The 13,964-nt window shown below is 42.6% G+C and overlaps 1 protein-coding gene across 2 annotated transcripts in view; it reads left to right on the forward strand.

Moving 5' to 3' along the window:
- The window catches only part of LOC129353936 (uncharacterized), a 95,398-nt gene extending 81,861 nt beyond the window's left edge, over positions 1-13,537 (forward strand). Inside the window, exon 5 of one of the 2 annotated variants that reach the window (XM_055023368.1) lies at positions 1,433-13,537. In XM_055023368.1, coding sequence (XP_054879343.1) covers positions 1,433-5,364 — 3,932 coding nt within the window. In that variant the 3' untranslated portion in view covers positions 5,365-13,537. The remainder of the gene's footprint in view (positions 1-1,432) is intronic. The other variant, XM_055023369.1, reaches the window with a different exon arrangement.
- The last annotated feature ends 427 nt before the right edge of the window (positions 13,538-13,964 follow it).

Here is a 13,964-nt window from a genome sequence, read left to right on the forward strand (position 1 = left end):
GTCATTTTAAGGCTCGCCTTCTTTAAACACCCAAATGTTTTATAAACCCTGCGCCATGGCAAAAGAAGGCGGCACGTCACAGATAACTGTTAAAGCTGTGGGTCATTTTAATACCTTTGCCCAGAAATATCTGCCTGAGTCATTTAACACACCTGTTTGCAGACAGATGCATGTCTGGGAGTTTGCTGTGCACTAAAATGGTTCTAGAAAATGAATATTAGGATGTCGTCACAGCTGATAGTCCAGTAGAGTATCAGCTATCAGCCCCAACTATCAATTGGGGAACAAAAACAATGTGTCAAACAATCTCAAACATTTGAAAAACATGTTCTCCTTCTCACCTGTGGGGGTGCAATACCAAGAGCCACTAAAAAAAATGACTCAGAAACCTCTAAAGAAGACACTGAATGCAACTTCATTCTTCACAAAATGCAAAGAAAAATGGAGTGGTGTCAGATTTTTATTTAGGATTTCTCATAAGCCATTTCTATTGCTGGCTCGAGACTTCCCCATTAGTTTTGGTAGTATTTACCCACAATTCTTTTGGAGTGGTCGACAGTCCACTTGACATTCACATACGCATTTCTACCACACCAGACTTCACTTCAACCGAACTGAAATCTAGGTTTGCAGGAAGCTCAGACTCAGCTTTATGGGTCCACACCAGAGTTTGATTACTCATTCACATTTCCCCAAACGAACCAGACTTTTGAGTCAAATGATCAGACCTAACCCTAGAAAAAACCCCAGATAACAGCCATTAACAAGCTCCTTCAGCTATTCCAGTGAACTGGTAGAGATGAATTGGTTAACTGATTCCAGCTCACTCTTTCCATAGCTTTCTATAATTTCCATAGTAAATAGGTTGCTGCCCATTTTACAAGCTCAGACAACGTAATATGACAATATTTTTTTTCAAAGTTTCTAGATCTAGGTTTGTTTTGTTTGGACCAATGATCTAATCCAGACTATAACCTTTGTATGAAGGAAAGTCATTAGAGTGTTGAGGAACAACCCAAGAACAACTAACCTAAACTCCATCACTATATAGTGAAGTTAGAAAATCAACATCAGTGCCAACTGAGACAGAAGCCCTGCTTTAAAACCAAAGTCCAACTTAATCCTTAAAGTCTCAAAGTGAATATGACATCATTCCAAAGATGTGTGTTTGCAAACTCATGTAATGCATGTTTGTCTTTAGTTGTTGAGCAGTAAATTATCCAGCTGTACTAAAAACAATAAAACAGAAAATCTCAAAAGCATGATCGGAATATTGTAGACAAAGTCTTAGAAAATAATGCCCAATGTGCCACAGTTTTTTTTTCCTACTCTGTTTTTTATTACTGACGTAGAAAAATAACCCATTTATGTTTTGCATGTAAATATGAGCAGTGTCAGCAGTACCAAGCCTCTATTTTCTTCTCCCTTTCAGAGCCACAGACCCATCTGATCCAACCCTTCCTCCCTCTAGACCCCACACTCGAGTCCAGACTCCTGAGCAACACTGATTGGGCATACGGCCAAAGGGATGCAAACAACTCTGCAGCTGCTGCTGACGAACCCTGCATCCTCAAACAGACCCATCTGGACTGCGGCCGCCTCAGAGCCAACCACACGATAAACCCTGATGACACAAACTGTACCGTTTCAAATCACTTCTACAAGCATTTGACGCCTCGTTGTTACACGAGTAACGCCATGACTCCTATAGATGTCCCAACAGCTACCACTGGCACAAAGTCCTGCGATCACCCTGACGTAAACCCAAATGACAACAGAAGCAAGGTGATGAGTACGACTCACGCCCTGTTGGCCCCCTGCCGGCTTCGCCCCGTGTCCTTCTCCCTGCCGAAGCGGACCTGCGTCCTCCTGCACCAATCAGCTGCGGTCTTCATCCAAGCCGGACAGGGTTCAGGGTTGCCAGGGAAACAAGTAGGTGTGGCAAACCAGGAAAGGACAAAAAACCTTGGGGAGAAAGTTACTGACCTGGGGTCAAAGTCTCCGGTGTGTTCGGATGTGGATGCCTGGGACACTGGAAACCAGTGCAGTGCGGACAGTAAGATTGAATTCCGGCCTGCTGAGTCTGCTGACAAAGGACCCCTGGGACCGCCTGGGAATAAAGCCCAGGTTTCCTCATGCAATCGCAATGTGATTGGAGAAGAAAACTTGACAATTAGTGGGAGTGGAGCCCAGCTCTCTTTATGTAAGGACAATGGGACAGAAGCCCAATGTGGGACTGAAGCTCATCTTTATTTAAACAGAGACACACCAGAACAGATTTCTGACAGCATCAGCACTGATTCAGCACACAGAGAAAATGAGATCCACCATCAAGAGACAACACATCAAGAAGGTGAAGATCTGCTTTCCTCTGCCACAAATAATCCTGAGAAGTCTGATTCTTGTGTCGTAAATGAGAGTCCAAAAGAATCAAGCTTCCCCTCATTAACTTGTTGCAGCACATTGATGCCTGTACCTCCAGATCGTCCCAAAGAACCTTTCTGTCAGGTTCTGAGCCGTGACAGAGGCAGGGTTCTTCTCTGGCCCACAGAGATGGTAAACTACACCAAAACATCGCCCTCCATCTCCTACAGCGTCAACCCTCTACTGTACGATTTCAGAGCCCATCACAAGGCCAAAAAAGGGGGCACAGAAAAAAAAGGAGGTCTCGAGGAAGGGAGAGAGAGAATAAAGCCATTTGTGATCAAACAACCCGACTGCCAAGAGAGGCATGAAGATACAGAGGGAGGAAAGGAAGAGAAGATAGATGAAAGGAGAGAAGAGGCAGAGGGAGGACAGGCGGGAAATCCTGTGGAAGTTGTCGACCATTGTGATGGTGGCGTCGCAATCCAAGGCCACTCCAGTTGCCATGATGAAAATGCTTTAAAATTTGTTCCCCTCTCTGCAGAAAGCCACCATGCACCAGGCCTTCTAAAAGCAGCAAGGAAAAGGCGAAGGAGGAGGGCAGGGATGGGGAGGGGAACAAGGAGGAGGGGGAGAAAGAAAAGAAGAGGAAAGGCGGAAAAAAAAGATTCGGAAAAGGGAAGGATAACGAGTCCCTTCTTTGCAAGTCAGATGTTTGAAGGGAGAGGGGAAGAGAAGCTGAAAAGAGAGGGCAACATAAAAGCTGAGAGGAGAGATAAAGAGCTATTAAGTAATCTCACTGCAAATCAGCCTGTAGGAGGGAGAGAAAAGAAGATGAGGGAAGACGAGCAAAGGATGAGAAGGGATCAGATGATGCGAGAGAGGGCAGGTAGAAACGACGAAAAGAGGGGAGAGCTATTAAGTAATCTTCCCATGAATCGGTGTAATCGGTGTAACCAGCTGTGTGTGCAGGTGAAGCGGGAGGCCAGCCAGCATCAATCCCACCAATCAGTCTCCGAATGGGGCCCAGAGCTCAGAAAGCTCCTCTGCAGGGGTGCAGCATGCTGCTCTGTGATTAGCCACGTCCCCAAGTCTGTTATGGAGACACCACGCTGTCCCGCAATTACACCTGGCCCTGCCGAGGATGACAAAGGGACGGGAGTGATCCACAAAGACGCACAGGCGGGGAAGCAGGAGGGCGGGCAGGAGCAAAGGAATCCGAGGAGCGGCGAGATAAGTGGCGCTGAGGAAAACACGTGTAAGCTAGCGATTAGCAGTGTTACTTTCCCCCGTCGAGACGCTGCATGCGAGGAGGAAATGTGTCTCGTTCCTAGACCTCACGGAGAAATGGCACGAAATCTGGCGATTAGCCCCACCTCCCCTTCCTCCAGAGAGACAGCGTGTGGTCAAACACAAACAATACCTGCAGGACAAAGCTGCACCACGACAGCTGAGAGCCTGTGCTGTTTGGAAGGGAAGCCAAGAATCGGATCGGCCTGTGAGGTAGTGGCTCCCCCTCCCACTCGTTTGCTTGCAGGATTGTCCAGAAAGAGGAAGGGAGGATCGCCGGAGCCGGTGGCACTGAAGAAGAAACGAAGACGAGGCAGGAGGCAGTTGAGGAGATTCATGAATGTTTTACTCAAGAGGCAAGAAAGAAATCAGGCCATCTTGACCTCTGACCTCAGTGACAGAGGGGATTGTTGCTGTCAGCTCATACCTACAGACTGCCGCCCAATCTGTAAGACCCAAGAGCCCCTGAGCCACAGCGCCAACACTGACGAGGAACCACTTAGCTGCAGTCCTGACCATCAGGACAAGCCCTGCTGTTGTGATGAGAGTCATGGAACTGCTAACGACTGTGAGTGCAGTCAAACTGAAGGATTGACACAACTCAGTGACTGTCACACCTGTAACACCTCAATGCCGCACCGACAGGGAGCTGAGCTGTCCATCAGGAATGATGGACTTAATTCTGCCGTCTTCTGTGATCATGATACAACTTTTAGTAGAGGATGTCATGTACGTTTGGTTGACCAGAATCCTGATTGTACTTTGAACAAAACAGAACCATCAGGGTGTGGACAGCTAACAGGTACCCTCAGATGTAGCACCAACAACCTTTGTCAGTGTGAAGACAAGCACACCAAAACAGAGTATCAAAGCGTAACTGATGACACTTTTCATCGCAGTTGTGACTCTGTCGATAAAATTATCAGGAGCAGTCAGAGCGAGGAGGGTGAAACTCAAGCACAGGGTCATGACAGCGCCCCGCTCTCTGGTCCAGATGGTGGTTATAGGAGCAGCCAGGGCGTTCATCAGACTGAGACTGACAGCGGTCAGTGCCATGGTTTCAACAGTAATCCTGATTGTAAGCCCAGCAGTAATACTGCTAATAACACCAGCACCAGAGACGAAGCAGAACATCTACACACCAGGGAGAGGCAGAGGAAGGAGGAGGAGGAAGAGAAGGAGAAACGGTTGGAGAGAAAGAGGGAGGAGTGGGAGAAGGAGTGGGTGAGGAGGAAGGAGAAGGAGGAACGGGAGAGGAGGAAAGGGATAGAGTTGGAGCATCTGTTTTCAGAGAAGAGGCAGTGCTTTCCTCCTCACCTCCCCCCACGCTGCATCCCCTTCCACACTCCACTCCTCCTCCAGCCGTCCCTCTCATCTTCCTCTTCCTTCTCCTTCCACCACACCTTCATCCAGCACAACCTTTCCCTTCTGCCACCTCCATCACACCTCCAGCTCTCCTCATACCCCCACCTTCTACCCCCCTTCTCCCCTCACATCTCTCCTCTCGCCCCTGCTCCTCCACCACCACCACCCGCTCCACTACCGCCCCCTCCGCCTCTTCCTCCTTCATTCTACGCTTCCTCTCCCATCCCGCTGCTGGACGCTCCCAGTCCATACCCCTTAGCGGCTTTTCATCCCGTTCAGAGTCACCACCCATCCCTGTACCCTCCACCTCATCCGGCAGTTCTGCCCTTACAGGTGTTACTGTGAGCTGTTCCCCAAGACCAGTCCCACTTCATTGCCTAAATATCACGTCCAGGGTGGAATATGAGTCGTTTTAAGGAGAGCCTAATCAGAAAACAAAGTCTATCTGTCTTCATGCAGAGCCTCGTAGAGTCCTTACACTGCAGTACTGATTCACGCGTCTGGAAAAAAATATATATATAAAAAGATGGTTAATTATCCTCATCAGTCGCAATCTCGCTCTAAATGAGCCTCAGGTGTGCAGCCTGTGGGATCGTGGCAGGAATACGCAGCTGGGCTCGTTTTCCTCGGCAGAAATCAGTCGACGTCTCCCGTTTAGCATTTTAAACCGATCATTTACTTTCAGGATGAATTTCGGCGACACTAAAAAGAGAAAGAAAAAAGTTCAGCCTCGCATTCCTTTTAGATATCTTCACTCTGTGATCATAAACATGCACTGTTTGGTTCACATGTTCTCCCCGAGAGGTTTCAGATTGTTTCTGTCGACGCCACACAGCCGTGTCAGAGGAAAGGCAGATCTTCAAACACTATTGTAAAAGTATTTATATCCCTTGAACTATGTCACCGTTCTCACTTTTGTGTCATATTATAAACATGAATTTCTTTTATTGGGATTAAAGAAACATAAATAAGTGAAAAGCAGACAGAAATCAAAATTCTTTACAAAGACAGATCTGATATTTGCATTTCTATTCAGCTTCCTCCTGAGTTAATACTTTTCTTTCCCTGCTGAAGAAAAGCATCGCCCACACAGCGATGGTAGAGTTTAAGGCGACGTGTTTTTCTGCTCACATAACGTTTTAGGAATTCTTATGAGTTTTTAATCAACAGTGACTTTCTTCCATAAGGGCCAGATTTTTGAAACATACATTTTTATGAATGATGGATTGAGCAGTTCACTAATGTTCCCTGAAAACGTACCAGACATCAGGTGACTGATGGGAATCAGTTGCATCAGCTTTTATCACAGTAAATGTTTGCCATGCATTTCAGATTTTTTATTTTAAGGATGATGCTCCTTCCAATTAACAGTAGCTGCATTTCCATTCACCATGTATTTGTGCAATTTGATATTTTGAAAATAAATTTGCCAAATAGAAATCCCAATTTCAAAAATATTCTTGTTTGTCGATGAAAATTTTGAAAAAATATTGGAATTGGTTTATCTCACAAACCTGCAATGGAAACACTTTTTTTTGCAACACATGAGTCATGTAATCATCAACTGGATGTTGTCACTGGCTCCAACCATGAAGAAGAAGACCACAGGAAGTAGTAGGAGGATGATAACCCAGCATGTTTTTAATGACTTACTCGTGAACAAACTTTTTCACGTGTGATTTGAGTCGTGTTTCTTATTAAATGGAAACACCGCAATTGTGAAATTGTGATTTATTTTTAACATTAGCAAAATATTGTCAAAGTTTTGCGTGTTGCTAGGTGCGTAACTAGCAGCAGTTAGCATGACATTTAAATACAAAATGGAGACTTTTGTGGTTGTAGTGTGACCAAACGTAAAAGAGTAAATTTTTATATATTTATCACGAGTTAAATATTTTAATGCCGCAGTCTTTTATTTATTGACTATAAAACATTTCTGCTGAGTCAATATATGATACATCAACATTATCATCAGGACTGGCTATTTATAACATATCGCTATCAGTTTGATAAATAAATTGGGCCGATATCAACATCCAATATTTATTTCCATATTGTTTCTGGAGGGGGAAGAGGTTGGTCATGTGGCAGTGATATTCATTTGATCCCAGTCAGTAGTGTGGTCGATTTTTCAAGATGCCTAAAAGATAATGACATTTATATATAATACAGATAAGTATGTGTTAGAACAGCAGTACAAATATTGATATTGGCCCAAATTTTCATATTGGTTAATCCATAATTTTAATTCAGATTCTTAAGATTGAAAACTACAAATCTGGAGAAATGAAAGGCCTGAGCTTCGCATGAAAATCACTTGGCTTGATAATAATATTACCAGCACTCCCAAAACATGCCACTATCTTTTATTGACACATCTATGCTCAAATTGCATCAGGGGTGGTTTTTGTGCCAAAGTCAAATGAAGAAGAAAATGTATTTGATATTAGAGATGATATCTCTGCTTCTGCTGCAAGAGTTTTTTTAAATTGACCACTCCGCCAGGCTGTGCTGAATATGTTAAATCAGTGAAGAGCTGTACAGTTAGAATAGTAATAGGCAGATGAAATGTGAATCCCAGCCTCTAAGAAGTGAAGCAGGAAATAGGAGGCCAATTATTCAGACTCCTTTATGAGAACTTACAAAAAGCATGAAAGGCAAAAGGTTTTCTGTTCCTCTGTAGGGGACAAAGGATCCAGTACAAATATGAGTAACACACTATTGGGCTTCATTTACAAAGAAATACAGTGACTAGAAGCAATATCTCTACACCATAACTTGTTCTCACATTGAACTTCAAAGTATTTTTTTCTGAAATATTATGTGATAGGTCAACACAAAGTGAGTAATTGTGACATTTTTACAAATAGTCACCCACTATAGCGTCCAACTGTTGGTAATGTAATATCTCTATAAACCACAGCTGCTCTGTCAAGTTATCACAATGTGACAAAATGTGAAAAGGTTCAAATATCAAAATCATTCCCTAGATTTGACCAGAGCCAAGTAGTGACCTGCCTGCAGTTTGAGATGCAGATAAAGTCGAGTGAATTTTGCAGGAGTTTTGAGTGGGATGTGATAAACTAAAGACGGAAACCAGTGAAAAGGCACGAAGGAAAGGAGACAGTGTTCAGTAATAAAGCACATAAATAGAGGTCTTTATTATAACATTCATGAAACGTTATGTTTACAGCAGATCTCAACACATTAAAAAGGATTGAAGTTACAATTAGAGCAAGTCAGTACATTAATTCAGATTTTGCATACACAATAAAGCTGAGGCCTTTTATTAGATTGCAGTCCTTTCCTCAGAAAACAAATACAGAAAAGCAAGAGATTTACTAATAAGTGTATCTCCATTGATCAATCTGATTATAAAGTCATAAACACAAGTTTTGATAGTGAGTCAGTGGTGTATTTCTTGACTTAATCATGTTTCTTAGAAATATTATGACGAAATAAAGTTTCAAAGATTGTATTTTCTGGAAATACATGCAACTAGTTTGAAGAGTTACGGTTTGCCTTGTTCCCTGAAAGGCTAGTTGTAAACGTCTGGACCAAATCCAGTTTGATGGCAACTCATTCAGCTGGTCTCAGTTTTTGTTCCCAAATACAGCAAAGACGTGGATTAAATCAAAGAACAATTCAAATTTCCACCACAAAAATGGAAGCTCTAAAGTTTTTCCAACACATCTGTGACACTCAAAACTTTTTATGACAACTGTCGGTGGCAACGCAACCCCTTTCACCTTGATTTTACTGAACCTTTTCCAAGTTGACCTATTGCTTCAAACATCAAAACGGCTGACAAACAGATTTAGCTGGCGGCTGGAAACGGTGTGAACTCTGTCTCTGTTGTTGTTGGAAAGCCTCTGATGTTACGGGCTTCTTTTTCTGCTGTGTATTTGCTGCTGTTACTTCCGTGTCAAAGCCTCGGGCAGAAACTGTGGAGCATGCACTGACCACCCACCCACCCACCAACTCTGAGTCCAATTGAACATATCCAAGAGTAATTCATCTTTCAGCCACATTATCCAGGTCTGTTAGAGGCACAAGCATAAAAGACTTTCTCTGCAGGGCTATCATTCTTCGCTAATATTAAATAAGATAAGATTGAGAGGAGTTTCTTTGGCATTTCATTTTAGAAATACACCACTTTCTCTTTGAATATCAAATGGAAGGTATTATTATAAATTGAAATAGCAATGCAACTGGAATTAGCAGTAATGATCTAGTCCGACGCTGCTGAATGAAAATGCAGTCTCTGTAACATAAGCATCATCCCAAATGCAAGAGGTGAGAGGTTTAAGCAGATTTAGAGAAGGTTTTTATGGATACAGTCAAACTAAAAATGTTCTTACTGATGGGTAGTTGGTATGTTGACCCATCAGAGTCAGATTATGTCTTCAGCCTCATTCTCTCCAAATTAGCTGCGATGCAAATAAAAACAATATCAAATTCACACCAGCTCACAACTTTTAAAATACCAAACCTATGACATCATTCAAAGGTCTATTTCTTTCAGTCATTGAATGAGGAGCCACAGGGAGCAAATGAGCAAAATGTGTGAAAACACATCACGTCTATAGGGAAGTATGGAAGAGGATCTATGATGCTATGGGCCTGGTTCTCTACCAAATGCTTTGGGAACTTTTAAAATGTCACAAAAAATAATACAAATAAAAATGCAAATTAGGTGTATTTTATTTTACTAGCTTGGAGTGAATCAACCTGACTATGCAAACAGGAAGTAGATGGACCACACAGCTCAGAAACATGGAGAGAATTGTTGTGTGGCTCTGGTAAGGCAGAGGCCTATTAGAGGATGGGAATGTTAACTTATTATGCAAATGTGTTTCCATCTCCTTTCAGTGCATTAAGTCTTTTTCAAAAAACAAAAAAGAACGCCTTAAGTGAGCATAAATTTTTCAACAGTTGTTTTGAATTTTGCTGTTTCCAAAAACCTTTTCTAATGGAAACTCGGCCAGAATGGCATTACAGACTCTTACACATGCTAATGAGAATGTAGCAGGAGTAATAGTAGGCTGAACGTGGGTCATCACTGGGTCTATTGACCTTAGACCCAGTGGGCAAAACAAATAATTAACCAAAGGAAAAATCCTATTGGCAAAAGGAACATGGGTTTTATTTTCCACATTGAATTAATGCACTTAAATTAATGGATCATTTTTCTACATTTTTTATTATGAATGCTACAGGGATGCCAATAAATCTGCCTGGTGCTTTTATTTCTCATTAAAACTACAAATGGTGAAATACAATGTGGGGAGGGAAAAACTATAATAAAAAATAATCAGAAAGAAAAATCGCTTAAGGCTTTTCCCTTGAGTTGCTGTTTAAACAAACCAACACAGTCAATATGAGATAAAAACCTGAGAAGCTCCTTCCACAGATGAGATGCAACAGCTTGAAAGAAACCGTCCCTGCAGGATTTAAATCAGTTGTGAGAAGCTATTAATGATCTCTGCTTGGACGACCTCAAGGTCAGAGCTTAATTGTAAGGCGTCAGCGGGTCAGAAATAATCTGAGGCATTGACCATGCAAAGCTATAAATGTTAAATGATTTCTAACAGCAGCCGGTAACGAGTGAAGAGACAATAAATCAGGAGTCAAGCTCGCTTTGCTTTTCTCACTAAATGGTGAGGACGGCTGGACGTGGGGACGACGGGTCACTGTGGGTTGCACTCGCCAGCTGAATCTTTGTTAACCCGCAGGATGATTGATGGGATCGTGTTCTCGGAATCAATATATCTGTCGAAATATTCATGGCAAATGTAAAAAAATCAAAACTACGTAGATATGTAAAAGTGTTATGAGGAGCCACTCAGTTTTCAGCTGAGGTGACCCACAGGTCATGCACACCATGGAACTGTTTCCTATGTGACTTTAGGAAAACAAATTTTATTTATATAGCACTTTTTCAGCAACAAGGCAGCTCAAAGTGCAGTAAATCTGTAAAATGTCAAATCTGGAAAAGACGACCTGCATGTTTATATATTTGTGGCTGAATTCTAAAAAATAAAGTGTGTTATAGTTACCACAGTGAAATGGGAGAATAACCATAACTAAATCAGATATTTGACACCAGGCATTTTGTCATTGCCAAAACATATTATTCATCCATCTGTTGTCTGTAGCCACTCATCCTTGCAGGGTTCTGAAGGGACTGGTGTCTCCAGTGGTCACTGGGTGAGAGGCAGGGTACACCAGTCCACCACAGAACGGACAACCATGCACACACACTCACACCTCAGGGCAGTTTAGAGAAACAAATGAACAGATTATCCTCCCACAGCCCAAAAGGAAGCCAGAGTACCCAGAGAGAGCCTTCCATGACCACAGATGAACTCCAGTGAACTCCAGTCTGAGGCAGAAAGACCTCAGACTGGGATTTGAACCCAGGACCTTCTTACTGCAAGGCAACAGAGCTATCAAATGCGTTACCATGGCGCTACTAGTTACACAGTCAGACAAACTTTATTATTATTTTTCTGCAGACTGACAGTAGAACTCCAAGACACATCTGAGGTTCTACGATGCTTTACGACAACTACACCTCAGCGAATCCCTGGAGGTCCAAGGCGCACTGTGGCGACAGACGTTTTAATACAATACGACATGAAAAGAAAGAAAAAATCTTGGGCATTTTCAGATATTTTATTTTACTCAGATGTCGATACTTGTGAGTCTAAAGTAAAACCTATAAAAAAAACAGAGTCTGAATCTGAAATTCTAAGTGGAAAATGAACCTTAAAATGGGTTTATTTAAACCATCTTTTGTTTCTTTACATTTTCCACACACATTCAGTACTATAATGCATCCTCTGTTGAGCACATTCCCAAACTGCAAAGAAATACTATGTTATTATCTATTGCTAATAGTAGCAGTATTGTCTGAGCACAGCAATTATAATCTGAATTCCGACTAGCAGCTGCTACTGGGTTTAGTTGGATTTGGCGTCATTCCCAGATCCATGTTCCTACTTTATGGGGAAATAAGTTGACACTTGCAATTGTTCTCTGTTCACTGTGGTCTGATTCAGCTAACACTGAATCATTTTAAAAAATAGATATTCTCCATTTGAGTCACTTCTGTACCCCTGAATGCAGCTTAAGCCTCTATGACCAGAGCCGCCTGTACACAGCCTGAAACCATGGCTACGTTCCTTCACACCCAGTCATGTTTTCAGTAGGTCAAAAATGTGAAGTGCAGTTAAGAGGCTTTGATCTGATAAACCGCTCAGGCGTTTGACCTTTACACTCTGCTTTTCACACACTTGATTTTCTGCCATCTCAGTCAGTTTAAATATCCCAAAGTGACGGGAGAGTTTAGGCTGAAACGAGCAGTAATTGATTCGGCTCGTCACGTGACCTGCTCCACGTCAGCCCGGCGTCCCAGAGCCGCTCAGGGCCGTGAAACGCAGAGACGTCAAGGTTTGATTGTCAGGTTATCATGCAGTAAAACAGCCATTTGTCAAATGCAGCTCACTGCTTTTAGTTAGTCTTAAGTAGTGGTAGTTCAAATCTGACGTCAATAAACATTCTGCCAATCGTGTTTTCACTAAAACATCATTTTAAGGACAATTATCTCTGCTACATGTGATGAAGGAGATTATCCTTGCTGCATGTTGACAGCTGAAAGCATGCAGGAAGAGCACAGTAACTCCCACACTTCTTTCCACATTTTCTTTCTTCTCTCCTCCCATCCTCTGACATTTTCTCCCTCTCCTCTCAAGTCGAACATCTGGCAAAGATTGCTTTGGGGCATCAGCGGCAGCAACTATCCGTCTCTCTGACTATAGATTATTCTGGTGCAAACAAACAAAGCAAACAATAAAGCGCATTGAAATTCATCCGGCAGAATGCGGCTAGCGCTTGATAAAATGAGGCGAGGTGCAGAACTGTTGCTTGGTGTCCGGTCTACGTCGCACCGGACCGAAACCCGCCTCCCTCACAGGGCGGGGCGCCGCGGCACAGCGGCTCACCGGCTCACCAACCATGTTGGTTCAAAAATTTTCTGAGGTTCTGAGCGCTGGAGAACATGCATGGACAAGAATGGTGTCACACCAGAAGATGATTTAGCAAAGTAAAGTTCTCTCTGAACATGGGTCTTATTTATTACTGTGACGAACTGTGTGCATTAGAAACGATCAAAGCTGTTATTAGATGTATTTTTGTAGCGAATCCTCAGTTGAATGAGGCCATTTTGTATCATGTACTCCTATTTTAGCTAGTAAATGAGCCGCACGCTGACGTCATTTGTCCTCTTGTTCATGCTGTTGTACATATTTAAGTTATTGTCAAGTAAATTATGTATAAAAAAGAGCATTTTTTAAATATAATTTTGTGAAATAGAAATGTCTCAAAACCTGTCAAATATTTACCTGATTCTTTGGTTTGTTATGGAATATCATGAAAATTGTACATAAATGTCCTTGTTACGATATTAGAGCTAGTGAATCTAGTCTGGCAGTTTGAATAAATCTGTAAGACTTGACATCAGAATATACGCGTCTGCTTGTTTATTACATTGACTGAAGGACCAGATCATCATATCATCATTCATCCCAAAGTGTTGTGCCGGTTTAAGGACAGAACAGGTCCAGTCCGGTTCTTCCACGACTTGCCACGTCTTCATGGGTGAGTTCTGTAGGCTGGTGGTCAGTCATGTTGGAACAGGAATTGACCATCCACAAATTGTTGCCACAAGGATGGGAGTAGAGAGTTGTCCAGAATGTTTTGATACTCTTAAGCTTTAAGAGTCCAGGCTCCCGCCACAGCATGCAAGGTGAGCAAGGCTGGCTAGCATGCATCGTTGTTTGCCAACCGCAAAATCCAGACACGTCTGTCCATTGGATTGTCAGACAGAACGCATGATTGGTCACCATGGAGAACACGTTTATTTACTCCACTCTGTTACTTTA

This window comes from Poeciliopsis prolifica, unplaced genomic scaffold (genome assembly GCF_027474105.1).
Source record: "Poeciliopsis prolifica strain line A6 unplaced genomic scaffold, Auburn_PproV2 SCAFFOLD099, whole genome shotgun sequence".
Lineage (NCBI taxonomy): Eukaryota > Metazoa > Chordata > Actinopteri > Cyprinodontiformes > Poeciliidae > Poeciliopsis > Poeciliopsis prolifica.